The sequence below is a fragment of the Myotis nattereri genome (assembly GCF_964212035.1).
Source record: "Myotis nattereri genome assembly, chromosome: 12".
Classification (NCBI taxonomy): Eukaryota; Metazoa; Chordata; class Mammalia; order Chiroptera; family Vespertilionidae; genus Myotis; species Myotis nattereri.
The window spans coordinates 54,269,430-54,292,686 of record NC_138087.1 but is presented as its reverse complement, the minus strand read 5'-3'; the positions used below and the strand labels follow the sequence as shown (position 1 = coordinate 54,292,686).

The 23,257-nt window shown below is 48.9% G+C and overlaps 2 protein-coding genes across 2 annotated transcripts; both read right to left on the bottom strand.

Annotated features, from left to right (window-relative positions):
• Nucleotides 1-757: 757 nt before the first annotated feature.
• Nucleotides 758-2,166, bottom strand: SPAAR (small regulatory polypeptide of amino acid response). The gene has a single exon (XM_081103693.1). The coding sequence runs from the start codon at nucleotides 1,967-1,969 to the stop codon at nucleotides 1,742-1,744; it is 228 nt and encodes a 75-aa protein (XP_080959819.1). The 5' UTR covers nucleotides 1,970-2,166; the 3' UTR covers nucleotides 758-1,741.
• On the bottom strand, nucleotides 764-8,461 carry LOC308528148 (uncharacterized protein). Its single transcript, XM_081103691.1, has 5 exons — nucleotides 7,847-8,461; nucleotides 5,740-5,872; nucleotides 5,480-5,534; nucleotides 4,772-4,975; nucleotides 764-2,349 (listed from the first exon to the last, which is right to left on the bottom strand). The coding sequence occupies exons 1-4, from the start codon at nucleotides 7,863-7,865 to the stop codon at nucleotides 4,829-4,831; spliced, it is 354 nt and encodes a 117-aa protein (XP_080959817.1). The 5' UTR covers nucleotides 7,866-8,461; the 3' UTR covers nucleotides 764-2,349; nucleotides 4,772-4,828.
• Between the last annotated feature and the right edge of the window lie 14,796 nt (nucleotides 8,462-23,257).

The window sequence follows — 23,257 nt, the reverse complement described above, 5'->3', positions numbered from 1 at the left end:
CACAGTGTAGGGACAGAGCCCTGGGTCTGGGGTCCTAACATTGGGTCCAGCTGAAGGAGGCCTGACCTGGAGCAGAGCCGGCTCTGTCTGAGGGCAGGGAGCACCGGAGGCCGACTCTTCATCCCTTGCAGATCTTGCACCCCCGTCTCTGCCCACCTGGAGCTCTGGTTTCCAGGCATTTCTTTGTGCTGGACACGCTCACTCAACTCTGACTGGTCTGGGTGCCTCTGAGAACAGGCCCTGCCGAGTTCCTGTGGAGATGCACCCACCATGGCCCCTTCAAGGAAGGACCTCTATCCAGTTTGCTCCCTCCTTCCCCTCACAGGCACTGATCCCTGTAACATCTTGCATCCCAAACTCCATCTCGGTCACTTTCAGAGAACACGACCTACAGCGGTTCCCTTTACTCAGTCCCCAGGTCCTCCCTGCAGCCCGTTCCCTTCCACATGCACCTAGGAAGGCCCTGCTCGGGAGCTCTAGGTCCAAAGCGACCAAGACACGGTCCCCAGGAGCTCCCTCCCTGGGCTGTGCCCCTCCCCTCCCCATGCTCACCCACTCCATCCCTCTGCATCACCCTGACTCTATTGGCCCCTCACCCCTCTGAGCCTCTGCAGCCCCCGCCGCTCTCTCCAAGTCCTTCCTGTGGCAGCCACATGGCCAAGGTGGCCGGTCTGGGCACCCTCAGAGGCCAGAGCCCCCCTCAGGGCCAGTCCTGAATAGAGACTGCTAGCCAAGAGACTCAGAATTTTGTACCTTTCAAACTATCCTCTAAGTATGACACAGCATTTATTTCGTGGGTACAGAGAAAACAGATTTTCTAAGAAAAAGATCTGAGCTGTTCTTTGTGATGGAAACAAGAGCGCTGTTACATGCTCTCAATGTAACGTTTTAGCTTATCTGGCGTTGGCATTGTCGTTGAGTTCCTGATGTTCTGTCATTCCGGGCTCAAATCACTCACATTCTCTACGAATAGAAGTGACCACTAAGAAAAGAGGAATAAAGTCTCTCTCAAAACAGGTTTCCAAGTCTTCTTTCTGACTTTCCCGTTAACAAACCTCTCGTCCTTTCTGTGACTCTGGTTTTCTCTTCTGCTTCCTTTTGTGGTTTTCCAACCCCGACTCTTGGGAGACCCATAAAAGGATATACATCTTCAATTATAAAATAAATCACGCGTAGCCCTTCGGTTTCAGCATGGCAGGGCTGATTTCAGGCAACTGGCAGGGGCTGGCCTCAAGGTTGGGCTCTGTGGGATCTGCACATGCAAGTAGCAAAAAGGCTCAGCGAGGGGAGCAGGCAAGAAGTGGTTTGTACGAAGCGTCCACTTGAGGGCGCTGCTTCCTCTGGTGGCAATAGAACCAGTTTGTAGGCATCCTGGGATAAACCTGAGTTAACAGAATCTGCTTCCGATAGATTCCAGTTCCCCTGTCGATCAGAAGAGATGGCCCACCGAGCAGTCCAACACTGTTTGCTCACTCACTCTTCAGACCTCTCCTAAGCCCCATCCTGTGGGCGGGGTCCAGTGGAGCTCTTGGGGGGTCAGGGCTGACTCCACCGGGCCTCATCAGGTGGATCTCCTGGGCCACAGGGCACAGCAATCCGGGATGGGATGCAACAGGGAGATTGCTGGACACAGGCAGGGAAGGGCAGGAATGCCAGACTTGGAGGAGTGGGACAGCAGGGAAGGCTTGTTGGGGGGTGAGTCTGACCCACCAGCAGAGCAAATCCTGGGGACTGTGAGGCCTCACATGAAGGTCCAGAAGTCCCGGGCACCCGCCACTGCCTGGGCATGGCGAGCCGGCCCCGTGAAGAGAGAAGCCTCCTGGTGAAACGTAGCCACTGTGAAGCTGCGGCCAGGGCCCCCCTGAGGATCCGGGGCCTTCGAGTCACAGCTGAAGCAGCAGAGGATGCAGGTGATGGCCACGGTGACCACAAACAGCACGGCCACCATGCCAATCACCGCCGTCTCCATGGCCCCGGTGGCAGCTGGCGCACTGAGCAACCGGGGTGCAGCTGGAAGCCTTAGCTCCCCATCCGAACCGAACCGGGGCTCTTGGCGGCTCTTCCAGCCGGGCGGGTCCCTGCGGTCTTCTAAGAAGATACTGGCGTGGGGTCCTGGGTCGTGCCCCCTCGAGACCGTGGGGCGCTCTGCATGGCACTGCTCCGGCCTCTGTCACTGTTTCCTCAGCCTGTCCAGGCTCCTGAGAGCTGCGGTCAACTCCACTGGGCGTCACTGGAAGAAACGCTGACCTGAAAGATGTGCGCTCAAGTCTCCCGAACTCGGAGGAGCTGGGAGGAGGGGGCAGAAGGCTGCTCACAGGGAGCCTTGCCAACCCGGCCCTCTGGCGACGCCTGCGGATTTGAGGAGAGTTTGTACACTCAGACAAAAGACAAAAAACTCCCCGTCCTGCGGATCCGGGATGAGCTTGGGCTCCTCCCCTGAGGAACCTTGGGCCGGTCCTTGAATCTGCTGCCTCCTGAGCCCCTGGCCTGTGCTGGGGGCAGGGACACAGGGGGACAGAAGACAATGCCAACCCTGACACAGTGGGGGCGTCTGTGAGTCCACAGGGGCCTGGGGCAGGGCGGTGGGGGAGGCCTGCTTCATGCGGCCTCCTTTCCTGCTTGGGGCTGGAGCGTGTGTTTAGATAAGGCCCGGAAGTGTGGCCTTTGTCCTACACAGGGAAGCCCTCGGCTGTGCCGGCCCCCAGCCCTCTGTGCCGCCCGCTCACGCCCCTGCTCACCCTCAGATGCTATGAACACTTACCCTGGGCTTGTCTGGAACAACAGCTCTGACTGTATGTGGTTCCATGGTCTCCTGACCTGGCAGCCACCCCGGGAGCCAGGTCACGGCATGCCCAACCCTGGTGCTGCCGCCTTGGTCCAGCCTGGGCCCAGGCTCCAAGATGTCTGAGTGGCTGAGAGCACTTCCCGAACGCCTTCCTCCCGTGGTGAGTGGGGGCCCAGGGCCTGCGCAGCTGCCTGTCGCCCTTGGTGACTGCAGTCACCCCACCACCCAAGCACACCCAGGCCATTCCAGCCCTGCCCCCCCCCAGGTTCTCCACTTCCCTGGGTGGGGGCGAGCCAGGCCCAGGCCACTGAGTGGTCTGCCAGACGGGGCTCCGTCCTGACACTCACTCGGTCACAGCCCTGTCACAGCCAGGACCTCCTGAGGCCACCACCACGTCTGAAAGGAGACTGGGCTCTTGGCCCCACCTGCCCAAACTCTGAGCAGTGGAGTAGTGAGAAACAATAATTCGGGGTAGAGGACACAGCCAGGCATTCGCTCACATAATTGGTCCAGCAACTCTGTGAAGTGGTTTTGCCTCCCTTTTACAGACTCAGGTGCTGGGAAGCAGCGGCTACAGCACACCTGTGGCCTGTGGCTAATTTGTAATGACAACAAGAGCACCAAATGGCCGAAAAGGGGCTTCCTGGCCTTCCCTCCTAGTTCAATGCTTTGTTAGGGGCAGAGTAGAACGGGGGACCAGCTACAATGATAAGAAATACGAATCATGCTCTGTTTACCATAATAGTTCTGTTCCGATTAGAGAAAGCACATTCCAACCTGGCTGAGAGCTGTTTGCCCTGGGACATGGAAGCTGGCATGGGAAGGCAGGCCATCCTCCTTTCCCGAGAACTTCGATCACTATGGAAAGATTTACAGCCTCCTGGCTGAAGCAACCTAGTCCCGGAGGCACCCGCTCTTTGCAGCCCCCAGCCCTCTTGCCTGTGACCATGAGACCTTGCCTGCTTCCCCAGGCCTGTAATTCTTACTTTCCCACGTAATCTTTGCCCTTCTACCCAATATAAGCAGCTGGTTTATGGGGAAAGGTAGCAGATTTTTGTGGATGACCTGCTGCTCTCCCATACTGCAATAAACACTCATATATGATTCAACCCTGTCTCTGCTTAATTGGTTCAAGTAGTGACAGGCAGCCCAGACCCTTTGATTGTCCGGTATATTTCCACAGAGCAGTCCCCTCATTCTACAGTTTTACTGATCAGAGTATGGAGCCTCAGAGAGGGCTCAGGGCTAGCCCGCGGTCACACAGCCTGGGGTCCTTTGCGATTTCTCCAAGGCCCCGGTAAACTTTCTTTAGTAGCAGCTAAAGTACTGCCTACACATAGAATGGGAGAGTGACTACTGGGAGTGGGATACCCTGTCAAATCCCCGCTCTTCCCTTTTCTAAGATGATTGAACAAACCTGGGCTCGGGGCGCCTCCCCAGAGAGGGCAGAGGAGGCGCATGGAGCAAGCCGGGGCCATGCCTGGAGGCCGGACACCTGGAATTGCTTGTATTAACTGGGACAACCAGAGAGAAGGAAATGTGAGGAGCCAATCTGGTGCTGGTGGTTTCAGGTCGAATTACCAAGATCAACTAGTCAATTCAGGAGATAGAGGGTATCAGGCAGACCCGGTTTCAAGCTGGGTTATTTGTTCCTTTGACTTCTCATTTGCCTTTTCTTTGTGGGTGAACGGTGTTGGAGGCCAGCTGTGGTAGGTGTGCATTGTTCAGCATTTTAAAAACTAGCCCAGCTGGCGTGGATCAGTGATTGAGCATCAACATAGGAACCAGGAGGTCATGGTTCAATTCCCGTTCAGAGCACATGCCGGGGTTGCAGGCTTGATCCCCAGTAGGGGGCGTGCAGGAGGCAGCTGATCAATGATTCTCTCTCATCGTTGATGTTTCTCTCTCTCTCCCCCTCTCTTCCTCTCTGAAATTAATAAAAATTAAAATAAAGTAGAATGAAGTAGAAGGGTTCAGGCCTCTTACCTTCAGCCTTGTATTGATTTCCTTTTCTGTTTCTGAGATTGGGGACCCTCCTTGGATTCACCTGTAAAACAGGCCTTCTGGTCCATCCTCATAACAGGCACTCAGTATTTGTGGTATAATGAGAGGGAGCCCAGTTATACAGTGAGGACTGCACAGTCTGCTTCGAGGGCTCTTAGCAGTCTTCATGGACCTCACACGGACAATCTGCAACATGGAATGACCAATGTGGCATCTCGAGCCCAGGGCAAAACAACAACAACAACAAAAACCATCGACAAAAGTGGACCAAGTTCAGACACCTCCTGCAGGAGTGGGGCTTCTGCAGGTTCCGGAGTTTATCCCCCTGGAGATGGGCTGCAGGAGGTGGAGCCCAGGAGGCCAGCCAGGGCAGCCTCAACCTCCTCCCAGCTCAGTACCCTTGCCCCCAACCATCCTCAACAGTCTCTTTCCGTTTATCGGCATTATCAGGAGAGTTGAGAAGAGCAAGACAGCCATCAGCCTTTGCCCACAATTCAGAGATTTTGTCCTAAGGGTACTTTCCACCCCTTCTCTTAGAGTTGTGTCTTGTAATCAATCCTGTGATATACAGCCCCTGCCCCTGAGCCGCAGATGCCAAAAGATGTCTATCACTTAGATACGCACAAGTCCTCCAGCATCATCTTCATCAAATGACCAGAAAAAAGACCACCTTCCAAACATCCCACTTACATTAACAAGGGAAAAGGTGATGCAGGCATCCTGCCATGAAGAACTGCCGTGGGCTCTGCAGAAAGAGGAGGGGGAGATGGCCAGAGGGCTGCAGCCTCCACCTGTTAAATGTTTCCTGCCTTTCAGACCCCACCCCCACCGCCAACACTAGGAAGATGGAGCAGGAGCCCCCTGGGAGGCCCCGGGAGCCCAAAGACCTAATCCCACAGGGCCCTGTGCTCTACTTGGTGTCCCTCAGGCCCCACTCCCAATCTATTTACTTTTCCAGAGTCTCCAGGGGAGAATCCTTCCTGAGGATCTGTTGTATGGGCTGGTTCTGTGCTGGGGGGCAGGGAGCCCTCAGAGATTTCTCAGCTCTATGAGGGCAGGGCCCTTGAATCCTGCCGTAAATCTCTGGGGAGAGGGATAAAGTGTGGTCAGTACTCCAAAAGGAATAATAATAATAATAATAAAGTTGGAAACCCATGGAGGGCTTCTTCTTGGACAAAGACACAGGGAGGGTAAAGTGCAGGGTGTTTTGGGGGTTGAGGCTGAAGCAGTGTGAATGGAACAAAAGAGCATGGGATAGGCACGAACCAGACCAGGGGCCTTGAATGGCCAACCAAGAGGCAGAGACTTCATCCCAAGGGCAGTGAGGAGTTTCAGCCATTCCCTCCCATTCCCTCCAGCTGTCTCATGGAATTGCTTCAGAAAGCCGCTGGGCTGGACAGGGCCCCAGGCTGGGGGATGAGCCAGGGTGGGCACTGGGGCGGGGGAGGGGAGGCGGATTGGAAGGACACTGCAGAGATAAAATCAACAACACAGGGAACACGGGGTCCACTTTCCCATCCCAGAAGTCTAGTGTGACTGTCCGTGTGAATTTGCCTCCCTCGCCCCCGTGCCCCCAACCCAAGCACTCACAGAGAATCCACAGGGAAACAGAAAAGAAACAGGACGTTCTGCTCTGTTCTGTCCCTGTGAGTCAGCAGGCCCCTGCCTTTCTGGCCTGCTCTCAGGCCCCTCCCCAGGCCCCCAGGCCTCTCCTCCCTCCACTTCCCACTCAGCTCACAGGCCCAGGCTGCAGGCCCGGAACAGGATTTCCTCCACCCTGTGGAATTCTGCCAGCTATTCCTGGGATGTTTGGGAACTCGCCTCCCAGCCGGCCTCCGGCCTCCCGGCTTTGGCCCGGAGTCTGTTATCTGTCCCACTTTAGGGAAAAGGAAACTGAGACCCCAGGAGGCAAGCACTCTCCAAGACCACCCAGCACCACATCTCCAGTGTAAAGAGCACCCCCCACCCCCCCAACCCCATGGCCTCACACAGGCACCGGGAGGGCAGGCTGCTGGAGACTCAAGGTCTGGATAAGAAACCCTGACCCAGTTACCAAGGAAACACTGAATTCAATACGCCCGCGGAGAGGGGCTCTGCAGGCCCCAGAGCTCAGTCTGCCCTGAACATGGGCTGGAAAGAGCACAGTACGTAGAACCCTGGCCCAGCCTGGGTGGCTCAACCCTCCTCTTTCTGAGGCCCCGGACTATACCACAGAGCCCCCCTGGCACACAGAGAGCCCCCTCTGGTTGTTTTTTTGGGGGGAGGGGGGTTCTTGTCAATCCTCACCCGAGAATATTTTTCCTTGATTTTTAGAGAGAGTGGAAGGAGGGGAGAGGCAGAGAGAGAGAAACATTGATGTGAGAGAGACACATTGATTGGTTGCCTCCTGCACAATCCCTGACCAAGGCCAGGGATCAAGCTTGCGGCAACTGAGGTACGTGCCCATGACCGGAATCAAACCTCCACCCTTCAGACAGTCCGAAGCTCTACCCACTAAGCAAACCAGCAAGGGTAAAAGCCCCCTTTGGACAGGGCTGCACCCAAGCCTTAAATCCTCCCTTAGAACTTGGGCCCCATGCCTTCCTCACCTACTGTCCACCGGGCACTGCAGAGCCCACCCAGTTTCCCCCACTGCACAACCAGCCCTCAAACCCCAGCCAGAAGCCACCACCCCAGGCCCTCACTTCCCATCAGAGAGGGAGGTCCCAGGGCAATGCAGACTCAGGCCTGGCTGCTCCCTCCCCCCTCCCACCTGAGTTATAATCAAGAGCCTCTTCACAAAGCTTCTTGGTGGTTTTTATTTTTATTTTTGTATTCAGACACCCGTGAATTAACTGTGCAGCCTCATACTGCCTTGTCCAAATGAAAGGGCATTGCCAGGGCCCCTCGCAGCTACCCCCACCCGAAAGCCAGAGGGGAGAATGTCAGAGAGGAGCACTTCAGAGAGAGCACAGCACATCTTCCACGCATCAGCGTGCACCGGGGCACTGCAGGTGCCCACTGGAAGTTACAGTCGCAAGGTGGCGTCCATCCCCCACAGATCACCCCTGCTCTCACCCTCCTCGCCCTGCAGCATGAGCAGGGCCACCCCAGGTGTTCCTCCATCCTGTCCTCTGCTCCACAGCTCACTGGTGCACCGTATGCAAATGAAACCCAAGCAGGACGGCGGTGCAGTCCCGTGTTCACACAGAGAGGTGCCCTCTGCACCGGAACATGGGGTCCACTCATCCTGGAGGCAGCAGGGCAGGCAGTGGCTGCCATCCACGGGCGTCAGCGGCGGCCTCGGTGGGTGTGGAGGTGGGTCTGGTGGGGGCGGTGGTGGTGCAGATGCTGGTGGTGCAGTCCCGCATGGTGCATGTGAGGCCCATGGCCCGGATGGTGGGGATGGTGGGGATGGTGAAAGTGCCCCAGGCGGCCCCGGGCTGGGAAGAACCAAGGCCGGGTCTGCCGAACTCGGTTTCTCCTGACAGCTGGACGGTTCATCTCCACATCATGGTCCTGCTGTCCGCCGTGCAGGCAGGTGGCCAGCAGCAGCAGCAGCAGCAGAACGGCCAGAGCAGCGCCTGCGATCAAGCCCACGAGAGTCGTGCTCCCCAGGAGCCCGAGCATCTGGGAGCTGGAGAGTCCCCTCTGCTAGTGGCTCCTGCTGCTTCCTCCCCGCCGGCGGCCTCTGCTCGGCCCTCACAGTCACTGGACTTTGTTGTCTCAGCTCCTACAGGCTGGATAGCAGCCAGGGAATGTGGACACAGCCTCTTTGGGCTGGAGCTACAGGCCAAGGGCGAGGCCAGGCAACTGTTAACTCTGAAGGGAGGCTGGGTGAGGAAAGAGGCGAGGGCTGTGGAGGGAAGAGCCCTGAGCCTGCAGATAAGAAGGCTAGGCCCCCATCCCTGCTGCCTGGCCAAGTGCCCAGGCCTGCCCTTTCCCTGCCCTGGGCCTCAGCTCCTCCCTCTTTTAGAGACAATCAAGTACAGTGACTAAGAACATGGTTCTGGAACCACACAACTCACTAGCTCTGTGACTGCACAAGTCACCTCCTCTCTGTGCCTCGGTTTCTTCATCTGTAAAATGGCTAATAAGAGTATCTTTCCTCTTGGGATTTTCTGAGGATTCAGGAGTTAAGATATATAAAGCACTTAAACCAGTTCCTAACACGTGTGCCATCAATATTATTGTGAAACCAGACAACAAAGGCGTCAGGGTTTCCTGCCACTACTTGAGCCAATTAAGCAGAGACAGGGTTGAATCATACATGAGTGTTTATTCCAATAATGCCGCCAATATGGGAGGGCAGCAGGTCATCCACAAAAGTCTGCTCGAGCACCTCCGACCAGCTGGCTTAAGCAGGGACCAGGAAGAAAGGCTGCATGCAAGGGGAGCAGAGGGGTGGCTGCAGGGTCTGTGGCCCTGTGTCTCTTTCCAGGATCTTGAAGTTTCAATGGTGTTAAAACCCAGCTTGGCCAGTTCCTGGAGCCTGAGAATGGTCAGCATTCCTGCGGCAAACTCCCGGAGGGGGTCAGGGTCTAGGCACAGCAACCAAATCAAAGCGAGTCCTGTCCTCTGTCTGTTCTCAAAATGCATTTTCTTTTCTGATCAATGAACTCATCCAGGTGTCTCTTACCTTTTTACAGCTGTTTTTCTTCTAGCACAGTGGTTCTCAACCTTGGCTGCACATTAGAATCACCCAGAGGCCCAGAAATCAGGATTTTAAAAAGATTCCCAGGTGATTCTAATGTGCAGCCAAGGTTGAGAACCACTGTACATCCTCCAGTTTTCCAGGGTCTGTAAGAAAACTTATCTATAGTTAGTAAGGTCAATCATCATTAAACAACTGTGGCCCTATTCTTATTGTGTGCCCTTCCCTCTACGACTCCCCCACCCCCGCCATCAATATTATCATCTTATATCTATGAGATTAGTTTTATATGGAAAGTGTCTTGCTGCTGAATTGTATTATCCCTGGAATATTATAATTTCCCCTTATGGATTTCTGGCTCTGAACCCTTTCAGGAAAAAGGGGCGTTGGTCTCTTCTATAACTGCTTCTTGCTGATGGGGGTCAGAGTCCTGAAGTCCTCCCTGTCTGACAAAAGAAAGAGGGAGCCAAAAAGGGGAAAGTAGTTTTAACTGAAGCCAATAGTAAACGTCTATGTTTCATTGACTCAATAAGTCTAAACCATTTTGAGTCTTACTTTTAAGACACAGTGTTACAAATGGCTTCTACAGTGAGACCTATACTGTGTGAGCAAGGAATCAGGTAAATTTAGGCATACATTCTATGAAAACAGAAGCAAACAAAACACAAAGGTTAGTGCATACAGTAAATCATAAATCAGCAAGATTTTCAGATATAAGGCTTCCCCTGAAATGAAATCATACAGAGACAATCTGGTAGATTGTCTGTAGTTAGAACATTTCTGGTGATGTCATCAGGGCTGAGGCATAAACAGACACAGCCTTAAAAATAAAATTTTGAAGACAGTTAATTGTACTGGAACCTAATATCCACAATTGGACATCAGAGTTTCAAATGAAGCACATTTTTTCTCCCTAAGATTACCCTTTTTTTCAGAGATTACATCAAGTCTAGTTTTTTGTTTGGCCTGACTATTTGCATAAACACAACAATAGTAGCAACTGATCAAATTGATCACACAGGGTTTCTCGAATTTGCTTTGCTGGAATTTCATTCATTTATAAGGAATCTTAGATTGAGCTCTAGTGAGCTGTAGGCCCCTCAGGGCAGAGAAGCCAAAGCCACGGTTGCCTGGAATAACTGTAAGTTTTGGTCGTGTCCTCAAGTCCTTGAGGTCCCAAAGGTGTCTTGAGGTTCCTCCTTGGAAAGCACTTGCTTAGAAGGACTGCCATGAACCATGTGACCAAGGAACGTACCAGGCTATTTCTCCAAGGGCTTATCCCTTCAAAGTCAATCTTCATTCCTCAAAACTTTCTGGTGACATCCAGAGTCCTGGAATGTCTCTCTCATATATGACATTCCAGTCAAAGTCTTGGTTAATAAAACCACACTTGGAAACTGGCTTTATAACCTGTTATGAAGGAATTATATTCTTATTGGATTTATCTAAATAAATATGTTGCTATGAGAACAATAATACTCACTCATTAAGAGTTTCCAAATTCCAGATGGATCAGGTAGGAAGAAAAATGTAAATGCCTCAATATTGGTTATGAAAGTATAATTTACCAAATTGCTTTAAGAAACAAGTTTCCTTATGTCTGAAAAACAAAAAGATTAAAAATCAGCAATACTTTCAACAACAAAAATTATAAAAACTATAATTATTTTCAGTTCATTCAGTCCCATATTAAATTTTTGTTTGTACTGATTATTCTTGCCAGTACTTCTATAAATCCAGATACTCTATAGAGTTCTATTCATTTTCATCCAGTTAGAAGGGGATGATCTGAAAAATCTATTCTCAGAGTTATGTAATTTAAAATGTCAGAGTCCTTTCCATGGATCTCTCAAAAGATGTAACATTTTTGCAAATGCATTATAACAAAACAGTGACTGTCTCTAAATGACAAGAAGAAATGTAAAATGACACAGATTTTGTGTGTGTGTGTGTGTGTGTGTGTGTGCAGGCAGACTTGTTGTAAAGGATAAAGCTAGCCTTGTAAAAGGGGCTTAGAAACTCTTTTTACTATGCTCTGATTGTACAGCCTGAGAATAATCTGTTTGCTGAAAGCCCAGTACAATTTGCCTTACATACCATCTTAAAATAGACTTTTCTTAGGGTAGATAGATGATGGACTATTTTTTTGTACCTTCTATGGGGATCAGTCTATAAATGTCTTTTATATGTTCTTGAGTCAACTTTGTAATTATATTTTACTACAAAAATATAACATTCTTTGTTTACTTTAAAAAATAAAATAAAGTTAAATTAAATTAATAAAATAAAATGACACATTTATGGATTTTATTGTAATGTAATTGACATGGAACTCTATCCTTTCTGCAAAACACAATATTCCAGAGTAACAATTAGAGTTACAAATGAAAGTATATCAGAATTTATAGACTCCTGGAGATTTTTATGTAATCTCCAGAACATTCATTTTAACAATATGCGCTTATAAATAGAATATAGTTGTTATTTCTTTATTTGACAAAGCTTCCCATGTACCTTAGGCATAAAATTTTCCTTCATAAGGAGAGAAAACAAATCTGTGAGGCATTCCACGACCTACTGAAATGACCTAAAGCCAATTCTAGGTCAAGAAAAAGTTTTTTAAAATTCAAACCCTGGGAAGGTTGTCAAACATATTTGATCAAAAAATTATATTATTATTATTATTATTATGAAACAGTATTAAATTATTTATTCATTCAAAGTGACAACAGAAGGGTATTAAACACAAACATAGGCTAGCAAAACTTCAATTCCCACAATTAAGAAGATGACTTTTTAAAAAGTAAGCAAGTACCTGATTAATATAACATAGTATATAATCATTTCAATAATGTATAGAACTTTTGCTTTCTAAGCAAATACAGAAAAAAACTTTTTCCCTTTTAACAGACTGGAAAAGGACCAAAAGAGTTCCGTATTAGTTTACTTTAGATTCATTTATCTAATTAAATGTATTATTCAATTTACCTATATGTTTCTTTTTTCTTCTTCCCTCCATACAATTTCTTTTCAACTTGCACAGGTTCTCTGCAATTTTCCTAGTCCCTTTCAGTGTTCTTTTTCTTAGCTCATTCAGAAATAATCAACTTTAGAACCATCTAGTTTCAATTCTATATTACCAAAATCATATAATTTCTTTCCAATTTAATTAGAATTCTTAATTCTTAGAAACCTTGACCCTTTGGTGACAAGTAAGTAATTAACATTCTTCTGATTAGCAATACATCCACATTTTAAAGAGATCTCTCTCTATATATATCTCTATATCTCTATATCTCTATATCTCTATCTCTATCTATCTATCTATCTATCTATCTATCTATCTATCTATCTACATAAAAGCCTAAGCAACCATTAAGTCAGAATGACCAGAACGACAGGAACAACCAGTCGACCAGTCGCTGTGATGCGCACTGAACACCAGGGGGCAGATGCTCAACACAGGAGCTTCCCCCTGGTGGTCAATGCACTCCCACAGGGGGAGCACCGCTCAGCCAGAAGCCGGGCTCACGGCTGGCAAGAGCAGCTGTGGCAGTAAGAGCCTCTCCCAATTCGGCGGCAGCACTATTGAGTGGTGGCAGCAGGCACAGCAGGCACAGCAGGCTGGGATGAGCATGAGCAGCATGGCCCCAGTTCTGGCTCCTCCCTGGCTGCCTGCCACTTGGCACACTGCTATATCCCTTGGGGGATGTCCGACTGCAGTTTAGGCCCAATTCCCCATGGGGTTCCAGATTGAGAGAGGGCACAGGCCGGACTGAGGAACGCCCCCCTCCAGTGCACGAATTTTGTGCACCAAACCTCTAATATTTTAAATCAAATACAAGACACATTCATTAACAGATTCAAACCCATCCTCTAGAATAGATTCTCTGTAGTAAGAAGCCAAAAGTAGGCAAACTCAGATTAATTAATATTTCACTATCCTGTTATTTCAGAATACCTAGATATTTAATAATTTTTACCATTAAACCCAGCAAATTCCAAAGTTTCAAGTTACCAAGGACTTTAGAAAACTATGTTTAGGTGTGTGTGTAGATAGATAGATAGATAGATATAAAATTATTACTGAAAAGCTTTATCCAAACCCCTTCATTATAGTTATATTTATTTATTATGTCTTAACAATTTTATGAGGTTTTTAAAGCCAATTATTATTACCCAAGGCATTTTCTTGGCAGATTTTGTAGCAGGAATAACATGATCTTGACCACTTTTAGGGGGCTGGAGAAAGAACAGGGGGGAGAAGTTTTATTTCTCATATTTTTCTTTCTGAATAGAATCCTTATGATGTAACAACATGAAATCTTCCATATAAGAAGAGATCTTATCCTATTTCAAAACAGAAATAAAAACAACCCCTGAAATAAATAAATGAGTACTTTCAAAAGGGGGTACTGGGACATTAGCCTTAGAATCTTATCTCACACTAACCCAGCACAGCAAATGACCTTTGGGCTGAGTGGCAAAAAGCCCAAACAGCAGAGACAGAGGACTCCCTGTGTTCATGAAACGGTGAAGAGCAAACTAAGTCCCCAAAAGACAAGAAAGCAAGCAAAGAACATCAGCAACCATACATTACAGACAGACAGGCAACAACTCTCACTAGCTAAGTGTTCCAGGCGGCTTACGCCTTGAGAGGGAGAGAAGGCAGGGTCCCGAGATTAAGAACTCTCAGCAGCTGCTGGGAAGTTCCTGCCATCCCTGCCAGGGGTTCAGCCTGCCCCATGCAGCTGGGGCCCCAACAAATGGGACACGCCCCCATCTTCAAAACAAATTAAACCGAACAATAATCAACAGAGACCCATGGACAATGTTTACAGGCACACACAGCCCACAGACAAGAGCTGTACACCATGCTGCTTGTCTGTCCCGCCATAGAAACCGCAGAATACCTCGCATTTAAAAAACAAACAAACACGGAAACAGAGCAATGTCTCTCGTCCCAGATGGATCAGGCTAAGGCTCGGAGACTAGGCAAGGACCCCTGGAGGTCTCCTGCTACCCAGAGCAGACCAGGCTGGCCCACGTGAAAGGCGGTAAATGCCTCCCGTGCCATACACAGTAAATGCTTCCAGAGCCTTACAAAGAAGCCCAGAAGAGAAGCAGCAAATGTGTATCAGACAAAAACACTTCATCCAACTTAAGTGACAGGGCTGAGAGAGGGACTCCATAGGAAAATTCCTGGCAGTGCTGCAAATAAAAAAAGTCCAGATTTCAGCCCCGAGAATCTCCAGTCAAGGCAGCAAGAGGGATCCCCGGTACTCATCCCAGAGGAGTTCCCTGCCTGTGATCCCACCAGAGTCGCCGGAAAATAAAGCCAGACAACAAATGGGTCCAGGTTGCCTGTCACTATTTGAGCCAATAAGGCAGAGACAGGGTTGAATCATATATGAGTGTTTATTTCAATAATGCTAGCAGTACGGGACAGCAGCAGGTCATCCATGAAAAATCTGCTCTAATACCTCCTACTAGCTGATTGATTATATAGGGACTAGAGGCCTGGTACATGGATTCGTGCACCGGTGGGGTCCCTCAGCCTGGCCTGCATCCTCTCACAATCTGGGACCCCTCGGGGATGTTGGACTGCAGGTTTCAGTCCGATCCCCACAGGCCTGTGGCAGTCCAACACCGCCTGCTGCTCCTGCCTGCCCCTCCCGCTCATCCCGGCCCTGCTACGCTTGCCGTGGGCACAGTCAGTCCCAATTGGGAGAGGCTGGCGCCAATGCAGCGGGACTCACTAGCCGTTGGTCAGCTGAGCGGCGCTCACACTGTGGGAGCACACTGACCACCAGGGGGCAGCTCCTACATTGAACATCTTCCCCCTGGTGGTCAGTGCATGTCATAGTGACCGGTCGACCGGTCATTCGGTTGTTCGGTTGTTTGGATGCTTAGGCTTTTATATACTAGTATATAGACTAGAGGCCCAGTGCATGAATTCGTGCACCAGTGGGGTCCCTCAGCCTGGCTTGTGGGATCAGGCCGAAACCAGCTCTCTGACATCCCCTGAGGGGTCCCGGATTGCGAGAGGGCGCAGGCCAGGCTGAGAGACCCCACTAGTGCACAATCGAGGCCAGGGAGGGACATGGGAGGTTGGCCAGCCAGGGAGGGACTGCAGGAGGGCTCCAGGGCATGTCCAGTCCATCTTGCTCAGTCCTGATCGGCCGGAGCCCAGCAGCAAGCGAACCTACGGGTCGCAGAGTCTGTCCCCTGGTGGTCAGTGCACGTCATAGCGAGCAGTTGAGCGGCCTTAGCATATCATTAGCCTATTACGCTTTGATTGGTTGAACAGCCAACCAGGCAGCCGAACACTTGGCATGTTAGGCTTTTAATATATAGGATAAGGAAGATTACAGCTCTGTTTTCCTTCTTGCAGCACATCCTCCAGTTTTCAGGGTCTGTAAGAAAACCTCTTATCTGTAGCTAGTAAGCTGAGTAATCATTACACAGCTGTGGTCCTATTCTTATTGTGTGTCCTTTCCCGCTACCAATTGCAGTGGCGTCTGAACTAGATGAGTTGGGAGACCTTGTCATGTGAGAGTCTGTGGCCCCCTGTCCTGCAGGCCAGAGTCCTCTGGGTCAGGTGATGTCAAATGGTCCCACACTTCAGGAGCTCTGTGAGGCACAGCGGGCGGATTCTCATCTTCAGGGAGGCTAACAACTGTCTCTAAGTTGTCCGTCCTACGGGTCTGGGAGCCAAGAGGATCTGGGCGTTAGCCCTTGACTGCAGGAGGCAGGAAAGAGGCTGCTGAGCTCAGAGAGGCCAGGCCCGAGTCCCAGCTTCCTGGTTTCCAGTTCAACAGTCTCGACTTGCCTTAAACGGCAGGATGCCTGTTCCCCACCTCAGCCCCCTGCCCAGCAGCCTGGACATGCTATTCCTGCTGGTGGAGAACTGACAGAGCAGGCAGGACCTGCGCAGTGGCAGACTCCTCTCCCCTCTTTGCCCTGCATCCCCTCCATCCATCCTAGATAAGCACTTGTCTATTTGACTCTCACACCTCAGGGCTGCGTGCCCACTATCTCCCTGGGCAGCCCTATGTGCGGTGAGCTTGGCAGGATGTTCTCAAAGCTCCTCCTCACACAGGGCCTCCCCAAAACTGCAGTTCTGTGCCTGCACCCCGAGATTACTGGTCCCCAGGGCGCTCCCTGCTGCGTTTCCTGCCCTTTCCTCTCTGCTCCTTCCTGGGAGTGCGCTCATCTCCCTGCCACCTGAGGAATGTGCCAGCAGCTGGCAAGGCTGACTCCATGTGGCCTTGGGCAAGCGCTTTCCCTGACCCAGCCTGCCTCCTCCTCCGGAAAAGTGCTAAGGCAAGAGGTGACCCCGAGGGACCTTTCCTCTCTGACCTCCATGGGGGATGAGCTCTCGCAGGGAGGCCTCCAACCCTTAGTGAAAACCTCCTCTGGAAGAAAATGCCAAACATTCCTGCAACCAAATTGGACTCAGGGGACAGCAGGTCTAATGAACCCTGGGACTGTCACCTCCCCAGCGGAAGCCACTTGAACTTTTAATGATGCCGAGTGACAACTTTCTCCTGCCGTTTCTGGGGTCCTGGGAGCCCAGCTGCTTTCCCTGGGGGCCTGTTAAGGAGGCAAGTCTGCTAGAAGGAGGGGGAGGAACTTTCTCCTTCTGAGCTTTTCCAAGAAGACTCCCACGCCATCCACCGCAGCCCTGGAGGGGCAGAGCCCTGCAGCCGGCAGACTTGCAGGACTTCGGTCAGCACAAAGGGCCTCTCAGAATCACCCAGACCCGCCCGCACTGAGAGTTGGGGAAACTGAGGCCAGAGAAGGGAAGGGACGTGTCTAAGGTCCCCAGCTTTGTGGGCCACCCTCTCTAGCAGGCAATCAAGACAGCACGACTCCTGGAGGGAGAGGGTATCCAGAGAGAGAGTCTGAGATCAGCTGGGGACCTTCCCAGAGATAAGAGGGAGGAGGATGTGTGGATGTGGATGACCTGAGGGAGCAGGGATTAGGGGGAGCACCCCACCCCCTCACACACATGTACACAGGACATTTATTTTCTCAGGTGCAGGGTCACTCCCCACCTGGACAGAAGATAGGACCCCAAGGGAACGTTATTAGACGCTTTGGGCAGTCCCGGAAAGGTGTTGAGACTTCAGAAGTGACTGAGGCCTTCTTGGAGGCCTGGCTGGACACAGGGCTTGTAGGACTGATGACTTTGAAAGAACCCGTGTGCCGGGGTCCAACCCCAGCAGGTCCAGGGGTCCCCAAAGGTGTGGACGGAGTCGGCGAAGAAGGAATGACACGGAGACAGTGTCCAGTTGATCAGCAGCCTAGCCAGGATCTCCAGCCAGGATCTCCAGCCAAGTTCTGGTCTGGATCTCCAGAGACGTACTGCTTCGGATCTCCAGCCAGGTTCTGTGGCCATGTTCCCTCGCTAGGTTCTCCAGTCAGGTTCTGTCCAGGTTCTCCAGCCAGGTTCAGTCACCAGGTTCTAGTCAGGTTCTCTTGCCAATTTCTGTAGTCAGGTTCAGTCCAGGATCTTTTGCCATGTTCTCTCGCTAGGTTCTGTCTCTAGGTTCTGAGGCCAGTTTCTGTCCAGGAGCTCTTGCCATGTTCTCTCCAGCGAAGTTCTTCTGTCTCCAGAGAACGTTCTGTGTAGGTTCTGTGCCTAGGTTCTGTCTCTCTTCATTCTGTCTTCTTACATCTGTATTTATACCAGTTGATTCCAATCCTATCAATCTCTATTTCAAAGGTTAGGGCGTTTCTTATCTCCATTCCAGGGAGTAAAGATTATGTAGCTTAAGCATGATTGTTCGTAGTTAAAGGGATTAATTACCCACCTGGCACTTAGTTAAGAGGTTTTATTCCCTCCCTAACTTCAGGGGAAAATCCCTACCTGGGGAAACAACCTTTCTCAGAGACCTTGGTTAAAACACATAGTGCCAAGAAGGTGAGCAAACATATTAAGAACAGTATGCCATATATGCCAGGTCCCTTGAAACAGCAAGGATGGACTGGCTCCCGGCACCCGTGGCTGTGTCTAGGATCCCCTTCCTCAGGAAAGCTGCCCCGGGTGCTGTCGCTGTTTCTCCGTAGGATGGGGTCTCCTGCATACTCTACAAGCAACCTTCCTAGCTGTTCAGGACCAGGGTTCCAGACCACATGGCTGACGGGTCAGCCTTTTGGAGTTCACATCATTTACCTTTACACTCATAGCTTCCCAGGGTCCGCAGATTATACATGTTCTTGCGTGTGTGTGTGTGCACTTGTACACCAACATTGCTCATGGGCAAACTCATGCATCATGAAATATGTGCACACACACTCATGCACGCATCACAAGTGCATGCAAGTTCCAAACAATCTCACAAACTTGTGCTGTACTAGCTACAAGTGCCTCTGGTTGTCCAGGGCCGGCAGCCATTGTTTTCACTTAATTGGTGGCACCACCTAGTGGTCACACCATAAATAAATCAGTTTCATATTCTGACCTGTCGAAAGTATAGTACCCTGATTTTTCTTAGTAGATCATAACTTGAACCCACGCAGTTAACTTCCCTCTGTTCCCAATTCTGGTCCATAACTAGAATTTACACAATATCTAGTGCAGATCAAGGAAGGTCGGCCCTGGGAGGTGATGGAGGGCCAGCCTGCCTACGCCCTATGACAGATGGCCAGGACTAGGAATTAGAGTCAGACAGGCACAGGCAGGAAACAGGTTGAGTGGCTTGGGGACTGCACAAGTGTCTTCTCGCTGAGCAGGTGGCCAAGGCTCAGACCATCTTTTGTTTTGCACAGAAAAGCAGGGACACTGGCCAGCAGGTTCCTAATCTGGGCTTTCATGTCAGTCAGAGAAGGGAGACACTCCCCCAGCTAACCTTGGGCTGCCTCAGCAAATACTAAAAAGCAAACTGCCCAACACAGCGACAAACTTCCCTCCTCTTCTCAGGGCTCTCCGTCCCCAAGCGTGGCCAGCTGGACCTCCCGATCTAGAAAACTAAACCGAAACAACCGGGTTAGTGTGGGGTTTTGGGGTTTTTTCTTTTCCTTTCTCCATTGCCTGGTGCCAACATGCGAGGAAATTACCTATGTAACCTTTTCTAGGACCATTTCAAATTCCTATCCCAAACACACATAAATCTAGGCCCCTCTGTAAAGTCAGCAAATAGAGAAAAATTACTAGACATAGGAAAAAATATGTAAGATATTCTATCCTTATTACCAAGGTCACTAGAATCTAAAAATCCGAGAAACAGTCAATCCCCAAATTTATATTCTAAATAATATCCAATCATGAATTTTCATTCATACGTAAATTTGGGAAAAATATACAAAACAGGAAATTTACTTCAGATTAAAAACCAAATCAGGAAAGACTGCTTTGAGAACCCTCCCCAGAACTCTGAAAAAAAATAATAAAGATATTGAGAAAGGGAGAGAGAGAGGAGATGCCCAGAAAACAAACACAGTTGTATAATAGTCATTCCAGAAGTAGAGAACAGAGCCCATGGAGAAGAAATCATCAGAGAAGTTTAGAAAACTTCCTGACCAAAGAATTAAGTCTTTGGATCAAAGGTGCACTGAGTACTAGGCAAACTGTTTGAAGAGGCCAGGCCAGACCATCTGGGTATATCTAGGTCAAATTTGAACAAAAAAAAATGTTACATGAAAAGACGTTTAGAGGAAAGTGCTTTACTTTATACATTTTAATTCATAATTGCCAAAACTTGGAAGCAACTATGATGTTCTTTGGTAGGTGAGTGAATAAATCACAAAACAAGGTGCCTTCAGACAACGGAATATTATTCAGCACTGAAAAGAAATGAGCTGTCAAGCCATGAAAAGACATGGAGGAAACTTAAATGCACATTAGTAAGTGAAAGAAGCCAATCTGAGAAAGCTACAACTGTCTGAATCCAACTCTACGGTATTCTGGGAAAGGCAAAACTATGGAGAAGATAAAAGGATCAGTGGTTGCCAAGAGCTATTTGGTTTTACTTTTTTCACCCACTTCTGTAATTAACTAGTGGCCTTGAAAGGAAATTAATTAGAAGATTCGTGCAGTAATTACATTACTGCAAAAAATTACATGTCAAGCCCTGGCTGGTTTGGCTCAGTGGATAGAGCGTCGGCCTGCGGACTCAAGGGTCCCAGGTTCGGTTCCAGTCAAGGGCATGTACCTTGGTTGCGGGCACATCACCAGTGGGGAGTGTGTGGGAGGCAGCTGATCGATGTTTCTCTCTCATCGATGTTTCTGGCTCTCTATCCCTCTCCCATCTCTCTGTGGAAAATCAATAAAATATATTTTTTTAAAAAATTACATGTCAAAATCTATAATAATAAAGGGGTAAATATGCTAATTAGACCAGATGGCCTCATCTGGGCACCTCCAAACTCCAAAAAAGGAAGGGGAATCTGCAGATCTTTTCGTAGCTCCTGCTGTGTCACCTCAGGCAGAGGCTAAATTAGCACCTCCTTAGATCCAAGAGCCAGTGTACCCAGTGGTCAGAGTGAGACCATCCAGATTACAACTCCTCAGATCCATAAAGGACACACTCGGGGCAGACTCAGTGAGCACCAAAGCCCCACTGAAGCAAGTCTTGCCCCAGAAGGGTGTGTTCAGCACAGAAGTTGTCCCACTGCAGACACAGCTGATTCTCACAGCTAATTGGCCTGGAGGTCAATTCCTCCCAGTGATCCTACAACAACCAAGGCCTAACTACAACAAGACTGTGCACAAAGCCCACAAGGGGGTGCAACAAGCGTGTCCACCTCAGGTAACTGGGGAGGCTGAGACACTGGGCACTATAGGACACCTAGCACACAAAGCCACTCTATCAACACAGGGAAGCAGCCAAAATGCGGAGACAAAGAAACAGGTCACAAATGGCAGAAATGGAGGAAAGCAAACGACTGGATATAGAGTTCAAAACCACATTTATAAGGTTTTTCAAGAATTTTATGGAAACCGCCGATAAATTTAGTGAGACCCTGGAGGATATGAAAAAAGACCAACTAGAAATTAAGCATACACTGACTGAAATAAATAATAATATACAGAGATCCAACAGCAGACAAGAGGATCCCAAGAATCAAGTCAAAGATTTGAAATATGAAGAAACAAAAAATACCCAACCGAAGAAGCTAAAAGAAAAAAGAATCCAAAAATATGAAGATAGTGTAAGGAGCCTCTGGGACAACTTCAAGCGTACCAACATCAGAATTATAGGGGTGCCAGAAGATGAGAGAGGGCAAGATATTGAAAACCTATTTGAAGAAATAATGACAGAAAACTTCCCCTACCTGGTGAAAGAAATAGACTTACAAGTCCAGGAAGCGCAGAGAACCCCAAACAAAAGGAATCCAAAGAGGACCACACCAAGACACATCATAATTAAAATGCCAAGAGCAAAAGACAAAGAGAGAATCTTAAAAGCAGCAAGAGAAAAAAAGTCAGTTACCTACAAGGGAGTACCCATACAACTGTCAGCTGATTTCTCAACAGAAACCATGCAGGCCAGAGGAGAGTGGCAAGAAATATTCAAAGTGATGAATAGCAAGAACCTACAACCAAGATTACTTTATCCAGCACAGCTATCATTCAGGATTGAAGGTCAGATAAAGAGCTTCACAGATAAGAAAAAGCTAAAGGAGCTCGTCACCACCAAACCAGTATTATATGAAATGCTGAAAGGTATCCTTTAAGAAGAGGAAGAAGAAAAAGGAACTCTTACCATTTGCCACAGCATGGATGGAACTGGAGAGCATTATGCTAAGTGAAATAAGCCAGTCCGAGAAGGATAAATACCACAGGATCTCACTCATTTGTGGAATATAATGAACAACATAAACTGATGAACAAGGACTGATCCAGAGACAGAGAGGCATTGATTGGACTGTCGGGCCTTGGAGGGAAGGTAGGGGAGGGTGGAAGTAAGGGGGAAAGATCAACCAAAGGACTTATATGCAAGCATATAGGCCTAACCAATGGACACGGACAACGGGGGGTGAGGGCATGAGCGGGGGGGTGGGGGGATGGGGGTGGGGGTAGGGGGTAACGTGGGGATAAGGACACATATATAATATCTTAATCAATAAAAAATATATTTTAAAAAATTACATGTCAAAATCTATAGTAATAAAGGGGTAAATATGCTAATTGGACCAGATGTCCTTCCGGACGTCATTCCGGACATCCTTCTGGATGAAGCTGGGGCCCGGGGGAAGCCGCCTGGGTCCCGGGTGCCTGCCAGCAGCCAGAGGGAAGCCCGGGTCCCAGGTGCTGGAGGGAAGCCAGTGCCAGCAGCTGGGGGAAGGAAGGCCTATTCTTGTATGAATTTATAATAAAGTATTATAAAATTAAATTACAAAATATTTTAATATCATTATTTGCCCTTTCTCTATAATAGAAGTACGTGAGTCAACATTTATTTTTAAATTGCCAGTGCACATTATACGTACCGGCCAGTTGGTCGGATGAATGGTCAGTCACTTAGCCTCTTATATATATAGATTACAATAGATTTCTAAAACTATCAAACCACCCTCACATTTCTAGAATAACATTTACTTATTTATGGAGTACTTATCTCTCAATAGTCTACTAAGAATATAAATATTATGTATCTTTTAGAATTTTGAGATTTGTCTGCAGCGTTTTGTGCCATGGCTGCCAGGTTTGGTATCAGGGTTGTGTTAATTTTATAAAATAAACTGTACACATTTAAAATAAGGGTTTCTCTATTCTTTGAAACAGTTTAAACAGTTCCTATTAATAGTAAGGTTATTTTCTTTATCTTTTAAAAATAGACTTTACTTTTAGAGCAGTTTTAGATTCACAGAAAAATTGAATGGAC

Excerpts from the sequence above, each read along its gene's own strand:
- SPAAR (XM_081103693.1), bottom strand. The coding sequence starts at position 1,969 with ATGGAGACGGCGGTGATTGGCATGGTGGCCGTGCTGTTTGTGGTCACC.
- LOC308528148 (XM_081103691.1), bottom strand. Across the intron at positions 5,535-5,739 it reads CCCCTGGAGACTCTGGAAAA|AGCCCACGGCAGTTCTTCAT; the intron begins GTAAATAGATTG and ends CTCTTTCTGCAG. Across the intron at positions 4,976-5,479 it reads TCACCTTTTCCCTTGTTAAT|ATTGTCCGTGTGAGGTCCAT; the intron begins GTAAGTGGGATG and ends TCCATGTTGCAG.